Source organism: Chenopodium quinoa, unplaced genomic scaffold, assembly GCF_001683475.1.
Source record: "Chenopodium quinoa cultivar QQ74 unplaced genomic scaffold, ASM168347v1, whole genome shotgun sequence".
Classification (NCBI taxonomy): domain Eukaryota; kingdom Viridiplantae; phylum Streptophyta; class Magnoliopsida; order Caryophyllales; family Amaranthaceae; genus Chenopodium; species Chenopodium quinoa.
This window is the reverse complement of record NW_018743033.1, coordinates 1377069-1399864: the sequence shown is the minus strand read 5'-3', so window position 1 is coordinate 1399864 and position 22796 is coordinate 1377069. Positions and strand designations below refer to the sequence as shown.

General features: G+C 37.9%; 1 protein-coding gene across 1 annotated transcript; it reads right to left on the bottom strand.

Moving 5' to 3' along the window:
• Positions 1-1390: 1390 nt before the first annotated feature.
• On the bottom strand, positions 1391-9803 carry LOC110730631 (uncharacterized protein At4g18490-like). The gene is made up of 19 exons (XM_021910449.1): positions 9717-9803; positions 8768-8879; positions 8008-8196; positions 7696-7884; positions 7485-7613; positions 7247-7381; positions 6858-7034; positions 6549-6731; positions 5407-5571; positions 5196-5342; positions 4953-5090; positions 4209-4397; positions 3951-4122; positions 3808-3869; positions 3690-3726; positions 3388-3564; positions 2098-2208; positions 1884-1974; positions 1391-1785 (listed from the first exon to the last, which is right to left on the bottom strand). The coding sequence occupies exons 1-18, from the start codon at positions 9778-9780 to the stop codon at positions 1912-1914; spliced, it is 2439 nt and encodes an 812-aa protein (XP_021766141.1). The 5' UTR covers positions 9781-9803; the 3' UTR covers positions 1391-1785; positions 1884-1911.
• Positions 9804-22796: the final 12993 nt, after the last annotated feature.

Below are 22796 nucleotides of genomic sequence, written 5' to 3'. Positions count from 1 at the left end.
TCCCTTGTCTTGTCGCAGTCGTGAGGATGTGCTGTATTGGTGTCGTGGGAAAAGGGGTCTCTATACTGTCAAAACGGGGTATTAGCTCGCAAAAGAAGGTGGTGATGGGAACTTGGTTGGGGTGATCATGATGATATGGCGCTCGGTTTGGAATGTTAGTGGCCCACCTAAGCTGAAGCACTTCCTGTGGAGTGCTATGAAGGGTAATCTTGTTGTCAAAGATCGCTTGAGACAAAGGCACATTACTAGTGACGCTTCTTACCAAGTTATAGGAATGCTACTGAAACAATTGTGCATTCTCTTTTCTTCTGTACGGCTGCAAAGGAAATTTGGGATCACAGTGGGTTACAAGCTAGCATGTATGATGCCCCAACTGATACTTTTGCTGCTTAGATGGTTGTGGTTGAATAATAAATTTGATCTGATGCGAAGGTAGTAAGGGGTATGTGTGCTTTGATGTGGGCTGCTTGGAGGTGTAGGAATTTGGCTGTTTTCAAAAATGAGCACCCCAATGCAGTAATGCTGGCGGCTAATTATAGCAGACTGGTCTTTGATTACATTGAGTATTCGAAGAAAGTCTTCATGCCTATTTCTGCACATACGGGGATAGCTAGCTGCCCATCTAAGCCAATGTTGATGCCCATATCCCGTCTGTTGGGAGTGCAGGCCTCGGTGTGGTTCTTAGGAATGCAGATGGGGGCATTGTTCTCGCAGCTACCAGGAGAACTGAGATCACTAGTGTGAAGTGTGTAGAAGCGATGGCAGTAAGGTATGCGCTAAGGCTTATGAGATTGAGGCGTTCAAGCAAGTTACTTGTTGGAATCGTCTTGATTAATAGTTTTATCAATATTCAATTATTATAAATTTCACTTATTAATAATTAGAAAAATTATTGATTAAAGTTTTGCATTAACATACATGTTTAGGGGAAACGTTTCACTAAAATAAATGGAGGGATTTGTAAATGAAAATCATTTCATTTTAATTATATTTTCTCCATTAATTAAAATTTTAAACATACGCAAATTAAGGTAATTTGATAAAGTATTGATCGTGGTAACTGATTTACCCACGAGCATCCTTAAAAGTTAACGCTTGTCAACGCACAACTTTAATCATCTACATCTATATATATATATATATATATATATATATATATATATATATATATATATATATATATATATATATATATATATATATATATATATATATATATATATATATATATATATATATATATATATATATATATATATATATATATATATATATATATATATATATATATATATATATATATACGAGCCTCCTAAGGAAGTAACAATTTCCAAAATTTACTTTTGGATATGAAATATACTCAACAATAGACCATTCAGAATTTCAGACTGCAAACTTGAAGATGGAATTGACTCGGTAATTGGTGAATCCAGCAAGTGCTTGATTACACAATTCAGACTCAATCCAATAGATAGAACATGCAGAGGATAATGATTTTCTTACGAATTTTACAGACCGTAAAATTTGGCTTTACAGAACAGCAATGTGCCTCACTGCAACCAGGAACTCCAAAGATTCATATATGAATTGTATATCACAGTTAAGCAATACGGAGTACCTTTTAGCAAAAATAATCATTTACATATTTGATCAAACACCGGTCAAAAAAAAAAAAAAAAATTTGATCAAACACTACGCAGATCAAGAGGAGCAGACGAGAGCATTTACAACATAATGATGCTATCCCCCTTCTGCAGGATTTAGCATCTGGAATTCTGGATCATCCTGAAATTCACAATGATCAGAAAATCAATTGAATCAAATGAGATATTACAAAACCTTGTATGAGCATGCGTGATCAAGTAATATAGAGAGAGAAAAACCTTCCTGTTATCAGTGTGAATAGTTCTTTTAAGCCTCGACTTCCAGCTCTTTTGACATCAATTTAGAAGCAAGCCTTTGAACTGCACTGATGTTTTGATTGTCAAGGGTTACAGCTGTTCATCCAGGCTCCGGAAAAGTTCATCACATTAATTATCTAAGTATAGAAAGAAACTCTTTGTGATGTAACAACAGCGACTATAAATGCAAGGATATTTTTTCTTCATAGATGGGATGGTTCAGCATCAAAAGATTGTTGTTGTTCACAAGAGCTCGGACCAGTAACTCCTTCGCTTCCTCATGCTTCTTTTTCAACATGTTGCAGATCTGCAGAGCAAACCCAACAACCTTGATTTTCATTTCTCAATGCATAGCATTAGACACAGAGAAATATAAACATGAAAAAAAAGGAATTTGGATGCAAGTTAGTGCTTCGTATCTCATAAAAGAGAGATTTGGAAAGGCAACTGTGATCAATTAAGGTCTTGAATGATGTAAACGAGTAATCTTCGATTAGTCAAGACTTCTAAATACTCCGTAGTATATAATGAATGTCATGCAGATAGTTGGCATTAATTGCCCTCTAACCGCATGCTAAAATATTTAAGTACTGATAGTCATACAAGTCATGAAAAACAGTTCCTGAAAATAAATTTTCATCCAATTGTTCTTAGTGGTGAGCAACCCTGGCAAATAATATACATTGGTCTAACCTTCGAAAAGAAGACAGTTCACAAAGAACGTCACTAGCAGGAAAAAGAGTTCCCTGAGAGACGTGCCATTCTAAATCAAAAAAAGTATGAGCCTGGGTGTGCAAAGAATATATATGGAATTGGTTCAGCAGTGGTGCCTCGACGAAAAGTACAAACAGGTAGAAAGAAAATAATATAACACTACACTCAATTTAAAGTTTATGTATCAGGATACTCAGAAGGGAGTACAGGTACTTCAATTAACTACAAAAACTTAAGAGAACTTACTGAAATATGCATGAGTTTAATCTCCAGTTTAATTTCTCAGTCATACTTCATAATCTAAGGGCAAAGGGCCAAAAAGAAGAAACATTCATCATCTAAATTCAGTTAAATCTAATCTGTGATATTATGATAGTATGTTTGAATATGAAGGACGGGAAGGGAATCAAAGGGATTTATAATTCTTCGACGGCAAACCAAATTCTTCCAATATTGGAAAACATTTAAAGGATAACTCAATACTTCTGTTCCCATTCCCCTTCCCACTCTTTTTACTCACCTCCCACCTTCCTCAATGATCAACCAATCATCAATAATTAGGCTTTCATGATTTGGAGGACAATATACTCAGAAATGATATACTTCTTGCTTTGGCAAAAGTGATGATAGAGACCATAGGCAATCATCTTCATCCGATTTTCGGATCTCTGCTTTTTCCTTCTCTCCTTTAGAGGCCAGGTTTACTTAGATTATTGAATTGCTCTTTTAGGTCAAATTTCACTGCCAATAAACTGAAAACAAAACTACTTACATTATCTAGCTCTTTTGCGCATGCCTCAGCCTTTTCAACATTTGCGTCGTTCTCCACCATCAAACTGAATTGGAGGGCTGCCATGTTTGCCTCTTGATCAAAATGAAAATTAGGGGTCTTGTTCTCTTGTGAGACATTCTTCGTGCTTCCTACCACAGAGTTAACTTGAGTTTGAACCTATACACACGGCCAGGTAAAGTTTGTAAGCATAGCGAATCACATGGATCTACTTTCACTAATTGTGTTTCCCTTTAGAAGCAAATATTAGTAAAATATTTTAAACAGAATGTGTAAGAGATTACCCCATCTCCAGGTTCTCTGACTGCCACTTTAGACATTCTGTACATTCAAACAAATTGAAATTAGCTAACAGGAAATAATCTGATATGATACAAAGACAGTTTTAGGAGTGTGCTGCACCTGCTTTCATTGGGTGAGAAACGTTTTGGTGTATAAAGCTTTGGTGGACCCATATCAGCAGCCTGCCCATTGTTCTATGAGTTACTAAGAATGCTTTAGTAGAGATGTCAGAGAGCTTCAGATGACAGGATTATGGAAAGAACCTCAGATGGTTTGCGCTTCAAAGAGGGAGTTGGAGTTTGTTTCCCAGAAATAGTAGGGGACACCGTCTTAACCATTGCTTGTTGTGGCCTTGTGCTTTTCTCAACAATTCCCAGAGATTTAACATTACTTAGCATAATGGGAGCAGCTGGATGTTTGTCTGTAGTGGTACGCCTATACAAATAATTTTCCAGAAAATTAATCTGCAGAAGCAGCGGCATAAAAGAAGATACAGGCAAAATCAGCTATTAACAACATACCTTGTAACTTTCAAACTAGGAAGAGCAAACGTTTTCTTGTCAATTCTCTGGGACGTAAGTTTATTTCCTTGACCAATGTTTAATTTCTGAGTCAATGCAATGCTTGAAATCTTGTCTTTAAGATTACCTTGCCTCTGGTTGCCATTTTTAGTTCCCTGTTCTGGTGGAGTCGATAAAGGAATTTTAAAGCTGCAGGACATTCAACATGATACCCCAACATAAGCAGAACATAAAAGCAATCCATAAGTTTCCTTGTCATTTTTAAAGAAGCCTAACTGTTGCTAATATTTGTTGTCACATAGAAATAGTTACATCCAAGATGCTAAGTTAAATGATGACAAATCTGCCAGCCTCCAACACAAGAGAGTAAGCAACAGGCCTAGATATCTCATTATCAGATTTTGGAGGAATTTATTGTGATTATATAACAATATACAATCAAAGAAAGGAAGGACGGAAAAAAAAAAAAAAAAAAAAAAAAAAAAAAAAAAAAAAAATTGTATGCCAGATTCCGTAAGTTGATAAAAATAGATACTTAATTGTTAAAAGGACAGATGATAAATAAAATATGGAGGAAACATTGAAGATGTTGTCATAAAATTATGAAGGTCAATAATCCCTCAATGTGACACAAATTTCAGGAGATCACCACTGAAATATAGTGGAGTAGGCAAGTAATTACTGAGGTATTTGTAATATTGCTAGTGATACAGTATTTTGGAATGGAACAATGGTAAGTCTCACCCAGAAGATTTGACATTGCTGGTCATTTTCTCACATTCCAGCGAAGGGAGTCCATCATTGACTGCTTTTCCATTTTGTGTCACTGTATCAACACTCGCCTCATTCCTTTCTTCTCCGTTTACAATGTCGTCATGGTCCCTGATCAAACTTAAAGCATATAAGTATAGCGAAAGCAACTTCATAATAAATATAAGGAGTCATGATCAGAGTCAAACGTCATAGTTTGTAGTATAGTAACATCACCTAGGAGGAGTATGAGCAGCAGCATCCTTCTCACTTTTTTCCGTAACTGAATCTGACTGAATCAATTCTTTGGTACATGAACTTGGACGGTCATTTAATTCCTTTACAATATGTTTGCTGCTGCCATAACTACAACTAACAGAGACACTGCAATATTATTAGGACTTCGAAGTAGCTACAAACGTTGAGTTCTGACACTACAAAAGTTTACCTTCTGTTTACAGCATCAGTATGTGTTGTGCCTTCTTGGTTACCCTCAGAAGCTGAAAATTCTGTCCTGCCACCCTCATTTGTTGCTTGTACAGCCAGAAACCTCGAGTTAATAGCTCGTGGAACTTTAATCTTCAGCAGCGTTGTTTTTGCAGAGGTTGGTCCACTGGACAAGATTAATTACAAATTGTGACATTGATGCAAGGTGTGTCCCACAATCATCATACAATTCAGCATATCATAATGTAGTGATGATGTTAGCCTCCATACCACCCTGGATCCCCCCCCCCCCCTCTCCTTTTTATACCCAGATATAGAATGATAAACATTGCACATACCATAATATGTTTATTTAGAAACCACGCTCAGAGATTAGCATTGGTAAGTCATATTTGCTGGGTCTAACACCACCCTGGATCCCCCCCCCCCTCTCTCTTTTTGATACCCAGATAGAGAATGATAAACATTGTACGTACCAAAATATGTTTATTTAGAAACCATGCTCAGAGATTAGCATTTGTAAGTTATATTTGCAAGGCCTAACACCCCCCTCCCCACACACACCTCTTTATACCACAGTAATTACACCTATCCACATACTCTCCTGTACTTTATTTACCTTTTTCTTACACCCATAAACCTTTCGATACTCTCTCTCTCTCTCTTACTTTATCCTACTTTTTTTTTTACACCCACTCACGTTTTTCTAATTTTTTTTAAATTAAGTAACTGAGTAAAACATAAAATAGAAGAACGGAGGGACAACAACATATCCCTAAATACAACTATGGTAATTAATGAATAAATCTACAGATAAAAGCATCCAAGCAAATTTTCCTAATTAACTATCCAAGTTATATTATGAAAATAGGAACAAGAAACACCCAATGTCATGTAATTTCCACAAAGCTTACAACTTGCTGCCAATTTATAAGATGTACATCATGCCTTCCATCCAATAAGTGTCCAATGAGCACAAATCTCCAGCCCCATGGAAAGTAGCACAAACCTTATGCAAGAAATCACACTCAAAGCATTCGATCCTCACTAAACATATTAGGTTTAATCTTAACAGCATGAAATTCAAAGCATTGATCGGCATAAATGTAACGAACCCCCAAAAAATTAGAAAGGTGGCTAAACCTGTCATATGTTGTTGATGACGCCTTTGAAACTGGCTTTAGCATTTCGGCACTGGATCTAGCAATGGAGGACATTGCCTTTGTGTCACTAGTTTCAGAAGTGTTAACAGCATCTGAAGGGAGCTTAGCACTGCCCAAACTACCACCATGACCATGCTCATTCTTTCCATCACTAGTATTCATTCTGTCAATCATGTATTGTAGCGAAGAGTTTAGTATCAGTTTTTTTAATATCTAAGAAAATAATAATGACTCCTTTCCCAACACAAAACAGAAATATATACTATGAAGAAAGTTCATAAATACTTGCCCATCAGAATCAAAAGTATAGGTGAACTTGTCATGCTTGTCTTGATGTTTACCCTTGGCAGAAACCACTTCTGAAATTTCCACCAACTTTGTGGATTTAGGAAAATCAACATCTGGCATATCCATTTTGAAAGATGACATCTTTCCAAATGCATCATCAAGAGAAAAATCCATATCCCTGTAAGATATATATCATGAGCACAAACAAACTAATGCACTAAAGAACTAGAAAGTATGTCTGAAGCAAAGTATCATCACACTTCCACAAAATATATATGCCTATAACTTTACAAGAGTTATAACTTATTAAAAAATGTATACTAGAGGACCTGAATCAACCCTGACTATCAATATTGCAAGTGATGCATATGGAATGTTGATAAGTCTTACCCGGAAATTTTGACATTGTTGTTCATCTTCTCACATTCCAGTGAAGGGAGTCCACCATTTGCTTTGCCATTATGCTGCACTGTGTTAACACTCACTTCTTTCATATTTTTCCCATTGACAGGGTCATCATGGTCCCTGCTCAAATTCCAAGCATATAATTTAAGCAAAAGCAACTTCATAATACTATAGTTGTCATGCTTTGAAACAAAGGTTAGATTTTGGAGTGTAGTGGCATCACCTTGGAGGAGTTTGAGCAGCAGCATTTCTTTCACTTTTCTCTATAACTGAATCTGATTGAATCAGTTCTTTGGTACATGAACTGGGATGGTCATCTAGTGTATTCCCATTATTTTTGCTGCTGCCATAGCTGCTACAACAGAGACTTTGCAAGATTATAAGGAAACTAAAGTAGACAGAAGAGTAGAGTTCACTACAAAAGTTTAAATTACCTTCTGTTAATAGCACTTGTATGTGTTGATCCCTCTCGGATATCCTCAGAAACAGAAAGTTCTGTCCTACCACCATCATTTGTTGTTTGTACACTAGCTGCAGAAGTGTTAATGGTGTCTGAAGGGAATTTAGCACTACCAAAACAACCACCATCACCAGGATCTTTCTCCCCATCACTAATGTTCATTCTGTCAATCAGGCATTTTAGTGGACTTGTGAGTTCTTCTATAAATGTCTAAGCAATTGATGATGACTCCTTTCCCAAAACCAAACTGAAGTATATACTATGAAAAGATTATAAAGATACTTGCCCGTCAAAATCGAAAGAAAAATTGAACTTGTCATGTTTGTCTGAACGGTTTCCTTTGGCAGAATCCTCTTCTGACTTTTCCTTTGACTTTTTGGATTTATTTGGAGAATTAGAAAAATCAATATCTGGCAAATCCATCTTGAAAGAAGGCATCTTGCCAAATGCATCATCAAGAGAAAAATCCATATCCCTGGTAAGATATATTTTATAAGCAAAGATGTACTAATGCTCTATAAACATAAAAAATTATACACAATTGTTGTCTGAAGCAAAGTATCATCACAAGCAAATTGAACGTTTGTGATTTCATTGCAATTGTAATACTTGTAAACTAGAGGCCCTGAGTACTGACTATTAAAAAAAGTAAAAGTGACAGCAATTTACAATACCTCCATTGGCTCCATACCCAATTCTAAAAGTAAAATGCCCAACGGGACATTCAGATATGCAATAACAAGCCAAAAAAGTATTATTTCAACATATTACTCTGATACTTCATGAAGAAAATTATTATTTATTCATTTAAATTCAATCTGCCTCAGGAGTCCATTGTGGCCAGAAACCTGTATGAAGAATACAAATGACCTGTAAAACTAATCCCTATTGATCTTTCTAACAAAATGGTGTTAAGGCTGGCAAAGAGGCAACACAAAGAACAACATAACAAGCAACAAGAAGATACATCATAATGATATACCTGGACATTTGTCTTCATCGAGACAGAATTAATAATAAACACAGTACTATTTCAGAAAACTTACATGCCAAAGTCGAATGCCTTTTTCTTGCCTTTGCTGACTGGTTCAAAGCTGAAGTCCATATCATCAGTGCCTGACTTCCATGAACTAAGAAAATCTTTAGAGAAGTCCTCATCTGTATTTAGTTTGATCAAACCAACAGTGTGTAAGTATGATAAAATATCAGATAACCAGATTTTTTTGTCAGTGCAAACAGAATAGCTAAGAGCAGAGATATTTGCAACAGTGAAAATGACAAATGAAAACAAAAACAAGATTTTTTTGCAGAGATTGTCTCTGAATACTTCCTTAGGTTCTCCCTGCTCCACTGCCCCAGTGAAAAAAGAACATGAAGTGTTTCAGCACCTATCTTATTCCATTTGCACTCATTCAACTAATATCTCTAATTCATCATGAATTGCAGCAGTACCCTCAACTAATACACAGATTCTTCTAAGTGATAAACAGAAATCATTTCGACAATTTGACTTTTTCTAGAAGTACCACAGACACATAATCATCAAAAGTAAGGCTGAATGGCAAATGGAGAGAATAATGTAGCAACTTATAAATGTAGAAGAGTTTATGGAATTTGCTGTAACTAAGACACATCAAAAAAAAACTTTAACTCCAGTTGACGGAAAGAGTGATTTTTCTTTAGGAAAATTATTCATTGATGGTTTAAAAAAAAACACAACATACTTTAAACATTTTGTATGGGGTTCCTATTGAGGTTAGATGGAGAAGCTCTACCGAATAGTTCTTTCACATGGCAGAAAACGTTTCCCCTCTCTTTTTAAAGTAGCCATTTTCAACTACTAAAGGATTCATCATACTATTCATTAATAAAAAGTAATAATTGTTATGGTACAAATTTACACTACTTTTGCCTATGCAATAGGTACTAACCCCATATGCGGCCATTACAGAAATATGTACAAAATGCTAATAAAGTACACGCATTTAAAATTACCTAGCAATAACATTTTCTCTTTTGCATTCCCAGTTGAAGAATCTTTCTTCTCTGATTCTGCCATCTTTGTTAAAGCACTGGTTGAGATTTTCCCTGCATAAACAGATTTAAGATTTTAAGGTAATACTTATCGGATAAGGCCAGGTATCATTAGTTCAGAAGATTGATTACAGTCAGCTATTCACTGTTTCATCTTAATTTCATTACATAAAAACAAAGGAACTTGCGTTGCAACAGGATTCTGACTTGACGATAATATTACTTAGACACCTAAAACTTAACTCAAAGTACCATGTATCCCTATCACAATTCACAATTTTTTGAGCACCTGAACATAATTGCAGTTAAAAGACTTCAACCTAGACAAAAAACAGCCACAGAAACCACTGTCCTTTCAATCTATGTTTGTATCCAATTGTTATCCCAAGTCTGAGTAACTTATACAGTATGATTCAATCTGGGGTATCTAATGCTAAGAAATAAATCAATAATACTGCATGGATAACACTTGGGTACAACCGTGGATTGATACAAAAGTGACAAATACTCAAAGTAGTGCATTGGTACCTTTTTTTTTTTTTTTTTTTTTTTTTTTTTTTTTTTTGAACATAGTGCATTGGTACTTAGCGCATATAATAAGGACTAGAGGAGGTAATAGAAAAACCTTCAGAATCTATTACTTATCAAAGCAAAAACAAAAATAAATATAAACATCATTATTATTAACAATCAAGCACAATTTTCTTCAAACTCAAACTCATCAACAACAAAAGAACATTTGAAGTGTTTCAAAACATTTATCATAAAGCTTGACACTGTCTGTGTATGTGCAGCTTTTATCTACTCGCACATACTGTCGTACAGACGCGTCCTCCATCTCTATCTTCTCTTCCACCATTAGTGCAAAAATACAACTATACAATTCCCGAAGCTCAATTAAGTTTTTCAATAAAGATAAAAGTAAGGGATTGATGTTTAAAATTTATGATTTTCTGGTTGAATTCTACTCCTATTTTCTCGTTCATGTACTCATGTTCTACAACTATCTTCCAGCCAAAGATATGAAAGCACAGTATCAAGAGAACGTCATCATTTGTCGAGCACCGATATCATAAAGGAAGCAAAGGATATGAAATGCACAAAAAGCCTTTCACCAGATGTCATCTATCATGGTGAATTGGTGATTACCAGTAACAATACGAATTACTATATTAACAGTTCCTCAAGAATTTCTAATGATACCTAAATTTTCTTCAACAACGGCTATCTATCAACGAAATTCCCTAATGTTGCGGATTTAATGCAACCAATTCGATGATCATAGACTTAAAAATGCATATCAATTTATCTTTGATAATCACAAATCTTTTAGTATGGCTTGAAAATTTTCAGAAAATTCTTCTTGCTTAACAATACAGACATAAATTGCACATAGTAAAATTCAAGCAACAAATTCGCTCGTTAAAAGCTTTCGTGATTTCAGTAATTACAACTAATTGCTGAATAATTCACCTTAGAAGAACCCTGAACAGACTATAATGACAATTAAATTTGCATTAGGATGAAATTAAACCCTAAATTGTGAAATTGATCTTCGATTATCAGAGAAGAACTAAAACCTTACCTCGGAAGCTGCTTCAATGGAGGAGAGAGAGCTCGGAAGCTGCTTCAATGGAGAACTAAGATTACGCTTCAATGGAGAAAAGAGAGGAAGGCAGAGGTGCAGCGTAAAAGTGAAGCTCTAGAGAGAGAAAAAAAAAAAATTGATGGTATCATTCTAGGCGGGAAATTCATAATTAATCTCCATATTTTTCAAAAATTAAAGTGGAATTTTCATAATTACCGCAAATTGTAAGCAAAAGATCTAAGTACTGAGGCTCTATTTTTTTGAGCTTTTGGGCAAAGCATAATAGAGTAGACCAGATTTCAGAATTATTATTATTATTATTATTATTATTATTATTATTGGTTTGACTTTGAAGGTTTTTGTTATAATAATAATAATAATAATAATAATATTATTATTATTATTATTATTATTATTATTATTATTATTATTATCAAAAATCTACAAAGTCAAACAATTTACAAGAAATTAGTGGGGAGCCGAGATATAATTTGGGCCCCCACCCCTCTAGCTATAGCGAACCCAATCCTGTTGAAGATGTGAGCCGCCGCACGAGCACCAATATCCTGAGTCCTAGCGAACGCCTGAACCCGCTTCAGCAATGCAACAGCATCCTTCTCTAATTCCCCCAATGAAGAAAAGGAGAAAGGAAGAAAACCATAGCCAAAAGCCCTGCAACGCGCCCCATACTTGTCCCGCTTCCGCTGAGCCGCAGCCGACACGACACGACCAAGAACGAAGTCAGACAACCCAGATTGTGTCAATGGAGAAGACCTCGTCAAGTCAACACAAACATCTAGGCCTCTATCCCAAGAGTAAAGCAACACATCTGCTGGCCGAAGAGCCTCGTCGTCCCCTCCAGACAACCCAACGCTGACCCCCTTTCGTGCAGAAACCCCAGAACGGAAACAAACATCAACAAGGGTATCACGAACAACGTTGTGCCGATGTTTAATACCCACCATCCCAGCACAAGACACTGCATGATCCCCATAAATATCCCCATCAAAAACCCTTGAGCAAGCAGAACAAGGAGCCGATACGGAGAACAAGGGAACACCCAACCAGTAGCAAAGAACACAACGGTAAGTCTTGCCATTCATAGTCTGGCCCAGACCAGATATAGGGACCGTTCACAACCAGGCAGAAGTGTGATCCTCCTACTGGGACTTCCATAAGGCAACCTGACGCGGAGATAAGGAGAAAGTGGATTCAGCAGATGCAGTGACCTTCGGGTGAAATATATATCTGCCAATATCTTCATGAGTTTGGGGGCAGTGATCTCACTAGGGTTACGCAAAAGGTCAGTCTCCACAGTCCTATTAAAAAGACTAAGAGCGTCGTCGAAGGCCGGACCTGGACCAACAATACCAGAATTGCGAAGAAGCGAAGCCTGAAGACCAGAAGACTGCAAACGCGATGCAAGAAAAGCAAAGTGTCGAACATCACCCGCTGAATAGACACCCAACCCTCCATAAGAAAAAGGTAAGGTGGCAAGTCGCCATTGCCAATCACCAAAACCTGGCCCCGAAGCATTTACTATGCGCTCCAAAGAACCTCGAAGGGCCACATCAAAAGAAATCTGGGCCGCTTCAAAAAGACGAGGAAGACAAGTGCGCATAGAAAAGTAGAGTTTTGAAACTCCAGTACACGCACAAAGTAGTAACAACTCACATTGGGGATCCTCAAGCTTAGCAACAGCATCTATGAGCACAATGGTCTTCGACACTCTCTGCGAAACAAGCTCACCACAGAAAGAGGCATCCGCACTGACAGGACCACAAAGCAACTTAACCCCATGAGCAGGACGAGCAATATTTAGAGGAAAGACACCGGCCAACCGACTACAAGGGTCCTCTGAGGGCCAGAAAACTTCCGTTTTCGCAACGTTAACATGGAGGCCGAGACGAGGTCCCTCCACCAAAATCAACTCCATAACCTTCCCTACCACCAAGGTGTCACCAATAATAGTGCCATCATCCAAATACCAAGCTTGCAAACATAAGTCAAAAGAATCCCTAATACGACAAACCAACGGATGGAGCACCAAAGCAAAAAAGCAAAGGGCCAAGTGGATCACCCTGCTGCACACCTTGACATGACCTTAAGGTATGCTCCCCATAATAGAGGCTGGCTGGAGTAGAGTAACAGAATTCAACCCAACGCGAAAGAGCTGGACAACGGAGACGAACCTCAAGCAGTAAAGCCGTACGATCAACCAAATTAAAGGCATTCCGGAAATCCACCAGCAACATAGAGAGACCAATATCACCACCTCGAGCCTCAACCAAACGATAAACAACATGAAGAATAGCCTCGCCACCCGTCGGCACCCCAACACCAAACTGAAGACCTCCTAAATAGTTCCCCATACGAGGACCAACTAAAGCAGCCCTAACCTTTGAAACCAAACGGCGCCAAACAGTACCGAATACCACCACCGGGCTTAACAAGTGGCGTGAGAGGAGCACTAGCAATATACTCCCCCAACTCAGCAGGACATTTCCTGCGAGAAAGAGATTAACCACCTGCGTAATAGAGCCCACCAACTCATCAGAAATAGCAACCGCAGCACCACTCAAGCAATCAAGAAGATGCTGAGCACACAAGCCGTCTCTTCCGCATGACGAACCACGTGGAAAACCCCGAATCTGATCTAAAACAACAGCAGGTGTAGCAATAAGGGGCTGATCAACGGGGATATCCGGTAAGATAGGAGCCGGAAAGGAAGGGTGCTTATCTTGCAAATCAGCAAGAGTAGCATCATTGTAAGGGGCTAGACCAGAAGACGAAAGTACCCGAACCGCAGCAGTGTAATGCCCGTCACTGATCTTTCTCTTACATTGCGTAATATTACGCTTAGACAAATCATGCTCATCATCAGCATCCAATAGAGGTGGAGACACATCAGCCAACATATCCCGCACAAGATGCACAAGACCACTAGGCTCACACCAAGAACGAATAGCAGCGGAGATACTCTCTACCTGCCGCTGCCGCCTGACACCCGAAGAACACTCACGACTACTCCTCGGGGTGAAGGTTTTTAGAACACAAAGAGGCAACACAAGCAGTTGAACCCAACAAGAGACGTCATCAGGCTTGCATATCACCTTATCAAGCGCTCCTTTAAGTAGCCGAGAAAAACCCAAGCGACACTTAGGAGGAATAGATTTCACCGAACGGAACCGCTTAGATAGCAGACGATCTAGGAGGGCAACATCGAACGCCAAAAGAGACTAACGAGGCGCAATAGGGGCAAGATCATATACCTCCGAAGAAAGACGCTGTGGTTTAGGAAAACCATAAAGAACAAACTGAACAACACCATCCCCCAAATCAGGTGGGTCCACAATATCCTTCGAACCACGACCATGTCGACACTTCGAACGAAAAGTATGAGTCTTGAAACACACCCCACAAAGCCAAATGCCCATACGCCGAAACATATGGGCATTTGGCTTTGTTATTATTATTATTATTATTATTATTGTATTATTATCATTAATTTATTATTATTATTATTAATAATAATATTATTATTATTATTATTATTATCATCACCATCGCACTATTATTATAAAACAACAAAACCCTATAAAGTCAATTGATTTACAAGAAATTAGTGGGGAGCCAAGATACAATCTGGGCCCCCACCCCTCTAGCTATAGCGAACCCGATCCTGTTGAAGATATGAGCAGCTGCACGAGCACCAATATCCTGAGTCCTAGCAAACGCCTGAACCCGCTTCAGCAACGCAACAACATCCTTCTCTAATTCCCCCAATGAAGAAAAGGAGAAAGGAAGAAAACCATAGCCAATTGCCCTGCAACGCGCCCTATACTTGTCCCGCTTCCGCTGAGCCGCAGCCGACACAACACGACCAGGAACAAAGTCAAACAACCCAGATTGAGTCAAAGGAGAAGACCCCGTCAAGTCAACACATACATCAAGACCTCTTTCCTAGGAATAAAGCAACACATCTGCCGGTCGAAGAGCCCCGTCATTCCCTCCAGTCAACCCAACGTTAACCTCCTTCCTTGCAGAAATCCCAGAGCGGAAACAAATATCTACAAGGGTATCACGAACAACGTTGTGCCGATGTTTAATACCCACCATCCCAGCACAAGACACTGCATGATCCCCATAAATATCCCCATCAAAAACCCTAGAGCAAGCAGAACACGGAGTTGAAATGGAGAAAAAGGGAACACCCAACCGGTAGCAAAGAACACAACGGTAAGTCTTACCATTCATAGTCTGACCCAAACCTGATATCGGGATCGCTCGCAACCAGGCAGATGTGTGATCCCCCCTGCTGGGACTTCCATAAGGCGACCTGACGCGGAGATAAGGAGAAAGTGGATTCTACAGATGTAGTGACCTTCGCGAAATATATATCTGCCAATTTCTTCATGAGGTTAGGGGCAGCGATCTCACTAGGGTTACGCAAAAGTCAGTCTCCACAGTCCTATTAAAAAGACTAAGAGTGCCATCGAAGGCCGGACCTGGACCATCAATACCAGAATTGCGAAGAAGCGAAGTCTGAAGACTAGAAGACTGCAAACGCGACGCAAGGAAAGCATAGTGACGAACATCACCCGCTGAATAGACACCCAATCCACCATAAGAGAAAGGTAAGGTGGCAAGTCGCCATTGCCAATCACCAAAACCTGGCCCTGAATCAGTTATAATGCGCTCCAAAGAACCTCGAAGGGCCACATCAAAAGAAACCTGGGCCGCTTAAAAAAGACGAGGAGGACACGTACGCATAGAAAAGTAGAGTTTTGAAACCCCAGTACACGCACAAAGTAGTAACAGCTCACATTGGGGATCCTCAAGCTTAGCAACAACATCCATGAGCTCAATGGTCTTCGAAACTCTTTGCGAAACAAGCTTAACAAAGAAAGAGGCATCCGCACTGACGGGACCACCTAGCAACTTAACACCATGAACAGGACGAGCAATATCTAGAGGAAAGACATCGGCCAAACGGCTACGTGGGTCCTCCGTGGGCCAGAAAACTTCCGTTTTCTCAACGTTAACATGGAGGCCGAGACAAGGTCCCTCCACCAAAATCAACTCCATGACCTTCCCTACCACCAAGGTGTCACCAATAATAGTGCCACCATCCAAATACCAAGCCTGCAAACATAAGTCAAAAGAATCCCTGATTCGAAAAACCAACGGATGGAGCACCAAAGCAAAAAGCAAAGGGCCAAGAGGGTCACCCTGCTGCACACCTTGACATGACCTTAAGGTATGCTCCCCATAAAACAGCCTGGCTGGAGTAGAGTAACAGAATTCAACCCAACGCGAGAGAGCTGGACAACGGAGACGAACCTCACGTAGTAAAGCCGTACGATCAACCAAATTAAAGGCATTCCAGAAATCCACTAGCAACATAGAGAGGCCAACATCACCACCACGAGCCTCAACCAAACGATTAACAGCATGAAGAATAGCCTTACCACCCGCCGGCACACCAACACCAAATTGAAGACCTCCTAAATAGTTTCCCAGACGCGGACCAATTAAAGCAGCCCCAACCTTTGAAACCAAACGCCTCCAAACGGTACCCACAGCAATAGGTCGAATACCACCACCAGGCTTAACAAGTGGCGTGAGAGGAGCACTGGCGATGTATTCTCCCAACACAGCAGGACATTTCCCAGCGCGAAAGAGATTAACCACCTGCGTAATAGAGTCTACCAACTCATCCGAAATAGCAACTGCAGCACCACCCAAGTAATCCATAAGGTGTTTAGCACGCAAGCCGTCTGTACCGCATGACGTACCACGTGGAAAACCCCTAATCTGATCTAAAACAGCAGGATTAGCAATAAGGGGCTGATCAACGGGGATGTCCAGTAAGATAGGAGCCAGAAAGGAAGGGTGCTTAGCTTGCAAATCAGCAAGAGTAGCATCATTGTAAGGGGCAAGACCAGAAGACAAAAGTACCCGAACCGCAGCAGTGTAATGTCCGTCACTAAGCTTTCTCTTACATTGCGTAATATTACGCTCAGACAAATCATGCACATCATCAGCATCCAATAGAGGTGGAGACACATCAGCCAACGTATCCCGCACAAGATGCACAGGACCACCAGGCTCACACCAAGATCGAATAGCAGCGGAGATACTCTCTTCCTGCCGCTGCCGCCTGACACCTGAAGAACACTCACGACTACTCCTCGGAGAAAAGGTTTTTAGAACACAGAGAGGCAACACAAGCAGTTGAACCCAGCAAGAGACATCATCAGGCTTGCATATCACCTTATTAAGCGCACCTTTGAGAACCCGAGAAAAACCCAAGCGACACTTAGGAGGAATAGATTTCACCGAACGGAACCGCTTAGATAGCAAACTATCCAAGAGAGCAACATCGAATGCAAAAAGAGGCTCACAAGGCAGACTAGGAACAAGATCAGATACTCCCAAAGATGGACCCTACGGTTTAGAAAAACCATAAAGGACAAACCGAACAATACCATCCTCAGAATCAGGTGGGGCCACAATATCATCAGAACCAGGACCATGTCGACACTTTGTACGAAAAGTATGTGTCTTGAAACACTCCCCACAAAACCAAATGCCCATACGACGAAATGTTGACTCTGCCTTTAAGAAAATGGCCAAATCAGAAGAAAGAGAGTGTCGAGTCAAATCTCGTGCATCTCCACAACAATGACGATCACGGAGATGAGTGAGCAAATAAGCTTTAGAGAGCCCATTACCCCCACCATCCTGACGCCCATATAGATCCACAAGTGGACAATGAAAACAAACAATAGGAGGCATAACACCCACCACAACTTGCCACAAAAAGAACACAAAACGACACACCAAAAACTGCACCAAAATAGCACATCAACTACACACTAAAACTGCACCCAAAAAGCACCAAAAAACTGCACCTTATATACACCAAAATTGCACCAGAAACTGCTCACGAAAGCACACCAAAACTGCACCACCAACTGCACCATGAACCAGCACTTAAACAACACCAAAACTGCACCAAGAACTGCACGAAAATCACACCCAAACCACCACCAAACTGCACCCAAACCCGAGCAGGAAACAGCCTGAAAAACAAATAGAAAACCGCTTGAACCTTGCGCTGAAAACAACCCGAAACAGGTCTGAAACTCGCCCAGTAAAAACAGGTTTGAAACTCGCCCTAAACAACCCGAATTTGCCTAAAAACAGCCCAAGAACGAAGCCTGAAAATCGCCTGAATGTTGACCAGAAATCAGCCTGAAAACCGCCCTTTAATTATTATTGTTGTTGTTGTTGTTGTTTTTGTTGTTGTTGTTGTCGTCGTCGTCATTATTATTACCGCATTATTATTGTTGTTGTTTCTGTTGTTATTATGATTTTTAATACTATTATTATTATTATTATTATTATTATTATTATTATTATTATTATTATTATTATTATTATTATTATTATTATTATTATTATTATTATTATTATTATTATTATACAACACCGAAGACGACCCTCTTCTAAACTTCATTTCAATGGCAATTAATATTTCTTTGTTTTGTATTTAGATTTGTGTGAAAATTTTTTGTTTTGTAATTGGTTTGTGTATAATTTACTGTTTTGTAATTTGTGAAAACTATTTGTTGTATTTGTTAAATTTTTTATTTGTTTTTTTTCTCATTTTTCTGGTTGTTCAAGACTTTGAAGGTTACGATCTGTTGAAGGCTTCAAGTAGTTGTAATGGATTTTTTTTTTTTTTTGGTTTAGGACACTTGTAGTGAATTTTTTTTTATAGAATTGATGCAGAATTAATTTAATTCACCTTTTAAATAAAAATACCATTTAATTATAATTAATATAATATAATATTATTAAATGGGTCGGATATTGGATATCCGAGCTATCCGATCCGAAATTTTCGAATATCCGGATATCGGATATCCAAAACTTTCGGATCGGATATCGGATATCCTAATTTTCGGATACGGATATCCGATCCGAAAGTGGATTTCGGATCGGATATCCGATCCGTGCTCACCCCTAGTATTATCGGCTAAGATAACACTACTAACAAGAGGATTTCTGTATAAGGTTTTCTCAATGGAGATGCCTTTTATAGAGTTCAACTCTTGCAAATAATTCCAAAGCATACTTGGGTATACATAGAAGAGACATCTCCTTCCCTTTGATATTCTATCAATGTAGGACTTTGCAAAATTAAGAAAATAATGCAATTAATATAATTCTAAAATAAATTAAAAGCAAAGAGCAAATAATAAAATAACAAGTGGCAAGCACATGTGAGGGATTAGGTGAGGACCACATAGCCTCCTTGTTCCCCAAGTGTCATCTTCCCACAATTCACAACAAGGCATGACCCGTCAAGGCCTTGGGTAACAAGGCAAGACCGGTCAAGGCCTTGTGCCTTTGGCTGGGCCGGCCAGCACGAACCGCAGGCCCATCACACGCTTGTTGGGTTTCTTGGGCGCTACTGGATGCCTTGCCGCAAGCCCGACTAGCAGTGGTGGCCCCTAGCTAGGTACACAGCATGCTATCGTTGGCTGGGTGCCTAGCACGCTAGCAATGATAGTAAGTGCTACCGTCCAGCCGGCCTTGTGCTGCAATAGCCCGCCCAACCCCACATGCCCCGCCCAGCACCATGCTAGGCCTATGCGAGGGCTTGGGCTGCGGTTTGGCCTTGCTCCCACTAGCGTGGTGCGGCAAGGCCTCGTGTTAGGCTTGCGAGCCTAGCACATCGTGTTGTTTGATTATTTTCTCGTCTCGTCGATTCCTAGAATCGTCTCGACGTCGACGCTCTAAGCTCGGAATCCAACGTCGGAGTACGTGTCATCTTGTTCGGCGTATTAAGGCCTTCGGCTTTATTCGTCGCCTTAGTTCGGTTGCACACTTAGGTGTGACCTGTTGGTTCAGTCAAAGGAAAGCTATGAGATTAATATAACTAATCTCAGTGATCGAAGATGGCCTCTAGCCCAACTTTTCGATCACTTGACTTCATTGAATAATTAACTCCGTAATTAGTTTTGAACCTTGTATCAAAATTATACACTTGTTCGAAAGACACCATTCCTTTCAAAGGAGGTGGTCATGGAGGAAGGATAAAGGAGGTGATCATGGATTGGAGAAAGAGAGAGAAGAGATAAAGAAGTGGGGCAGGCTTTTTTTTTAACAAAAAAATAATTGTAAATTAAAAAATAAACCAATAAGAAAATTATACGTAGGCAAGACAACCGATTATACCGGCTTGGCGACCTGTTGGGTGGATAAGGGAAGATGGGGTGTAAAGGTTGGATTATTCTATTATTCTAGAATAATCCAAAGGGTGGTTTATTTTGGGAGAATGGGGCAAAGATTGGATTATTTAAAGTAATTAATTTTCCTATAAAAAATGAGCATGATTATCTTAAAAAAGAACATTTAGTAATATATATATATATATATATATATATATATATATATATGTATATATATGTATATATACACATATATATATATATATATAATATATATATATATATATATATATATATATATATATATATAAACACGTAAAAAAAAATAGAAAATTTAGTAATAAAAAATGAATATGTAAACAAGTAAACATTTAGTAATAAAAAGTGATCACACCAAAAATAAATGAATACTTATCATACAATAATAGAATATGTGGACCATACCTAATAAAATGAACATTTCATAAAAATATATGAACACCAAATAAAATGAACATTAAGTATAACAAAAATAAACACGAAAAAAGATGAACACGTCAAAAAAAATTATGAACATTTAGTATATTCAAAATGAACATGATTTTCATATATTCATATAGGTTCAAATAAATTATATATAATCATTAACGAAAAATAAAGATAAAAAAAGTCGTTAAAATTTGTTCATTTTTTGTGTATAAAATGTTCATTTATAGTGTACTAAATGTTCATTTTGTACAAAATGTTCAAATTTAAAGTACTGCGTGTTTAGGTTTTTTTTTTTTTTTTTTTTTTTTTTTACAAAAATTATACACAAGTTTGATTGTAATTAGTTTAACTCTAAAAATTTGAATATCTGCCTTAAATATGATTTTGATTCATCATAAAGACAATAATTATTGATCAATAACATAGTAGATTAGGAATCACAAATACAAAATTGCTAGAAATCAACAATTTTATAACATTTACATATTTATAAATAAAAAATAAAAAATAAAAAACCTCAACTTTACCTCAAGATTCACAATCGTGATGAAGATGATGACGATGGAGAATGCTACAATGGTAACGAATTGGAGAATATCCGAAGTTGAAGGACAAAGAAGTGTAAAGATTGAAGGAAAGTAAGGTAAGAAAGAAAATTACTTATAAGGAAATGAAAAAAAGAGGAGAGAGAGAATTTTGAATGGAGAAGATAACAGAGGAAAGAGAAAATTAATAGAGGTAAGAAAGAAGATGAGAGAGAGTTAAGATAAAATGAAGGGGAAAAAACGTATATTCATTTTTTAATTGCTATATGTTCATATATGTAGTTGTTGAAGCTAGCTTAGTTGCACAAGTGTGTAGCTAAAAATTTGAGAAGAAAAAATAATGCTCATAACAATTTAAGCTCAAATTATAAAACAAGCAAAACCCAATATAAAGTACTCCCTTTGTTTTTTTCTAAGTGCCCCATAATGAGATGACACACATGTCGATGCAAAACTTTGACTAATAAAATATTTAATTATACTTAACTATAAATTATAATAATTGAATATTAATTATTTACTCATTGAGATGATTTCAACAAGTACCCACAAACTATATTTTTTCTTATGTATTTTTCACAAACATTGGTCAATGTATGTTTTAGTGAATAGTTCCAAAATCTCCAATGTGCACTTAAAAAAAACGGAGGGAGTAACAGATATAGAGTACTTTTTTTAATTTGTTTTTTTTTGATAAATTGAAAATATATATCCATTAAAAAAAAACTCCGAATTTAAAAAAAATTCAATCTAATCCGATATGGTCCAATTTAATGATTTGAATTGATTGAACTTCATATTAAATCCGAATAATGGACACCCCTAAAAATAACAGGGTATCTTCAACTTGAACCTTTACTCGATGGTCTCATTTCTTCCTAATGCAACAGGTTTCGATTCCAATTTTGAGAATTTTGATTAGGTACCATGCGCCACTTACGACTACATATGGATTTGTCCAATCATCTATATTTCACTTATAAAAAATAATATTAGTTGTAATTTAATTAAGGTTTTTGTTTATTGACAAGATGGATTAAGATGAAAATAATAAAAATTTCACTGCGTTTTCTGTGTAGCTTTGTAAACACAAATTTTAAATAATCTCTAATTTAATCCTCTAATTTGATCTCCACTTTAGATTTTACTTGTTTCACGGGCCGACTTGATTTCTTGATTGAGAGTTGTTGCGGCT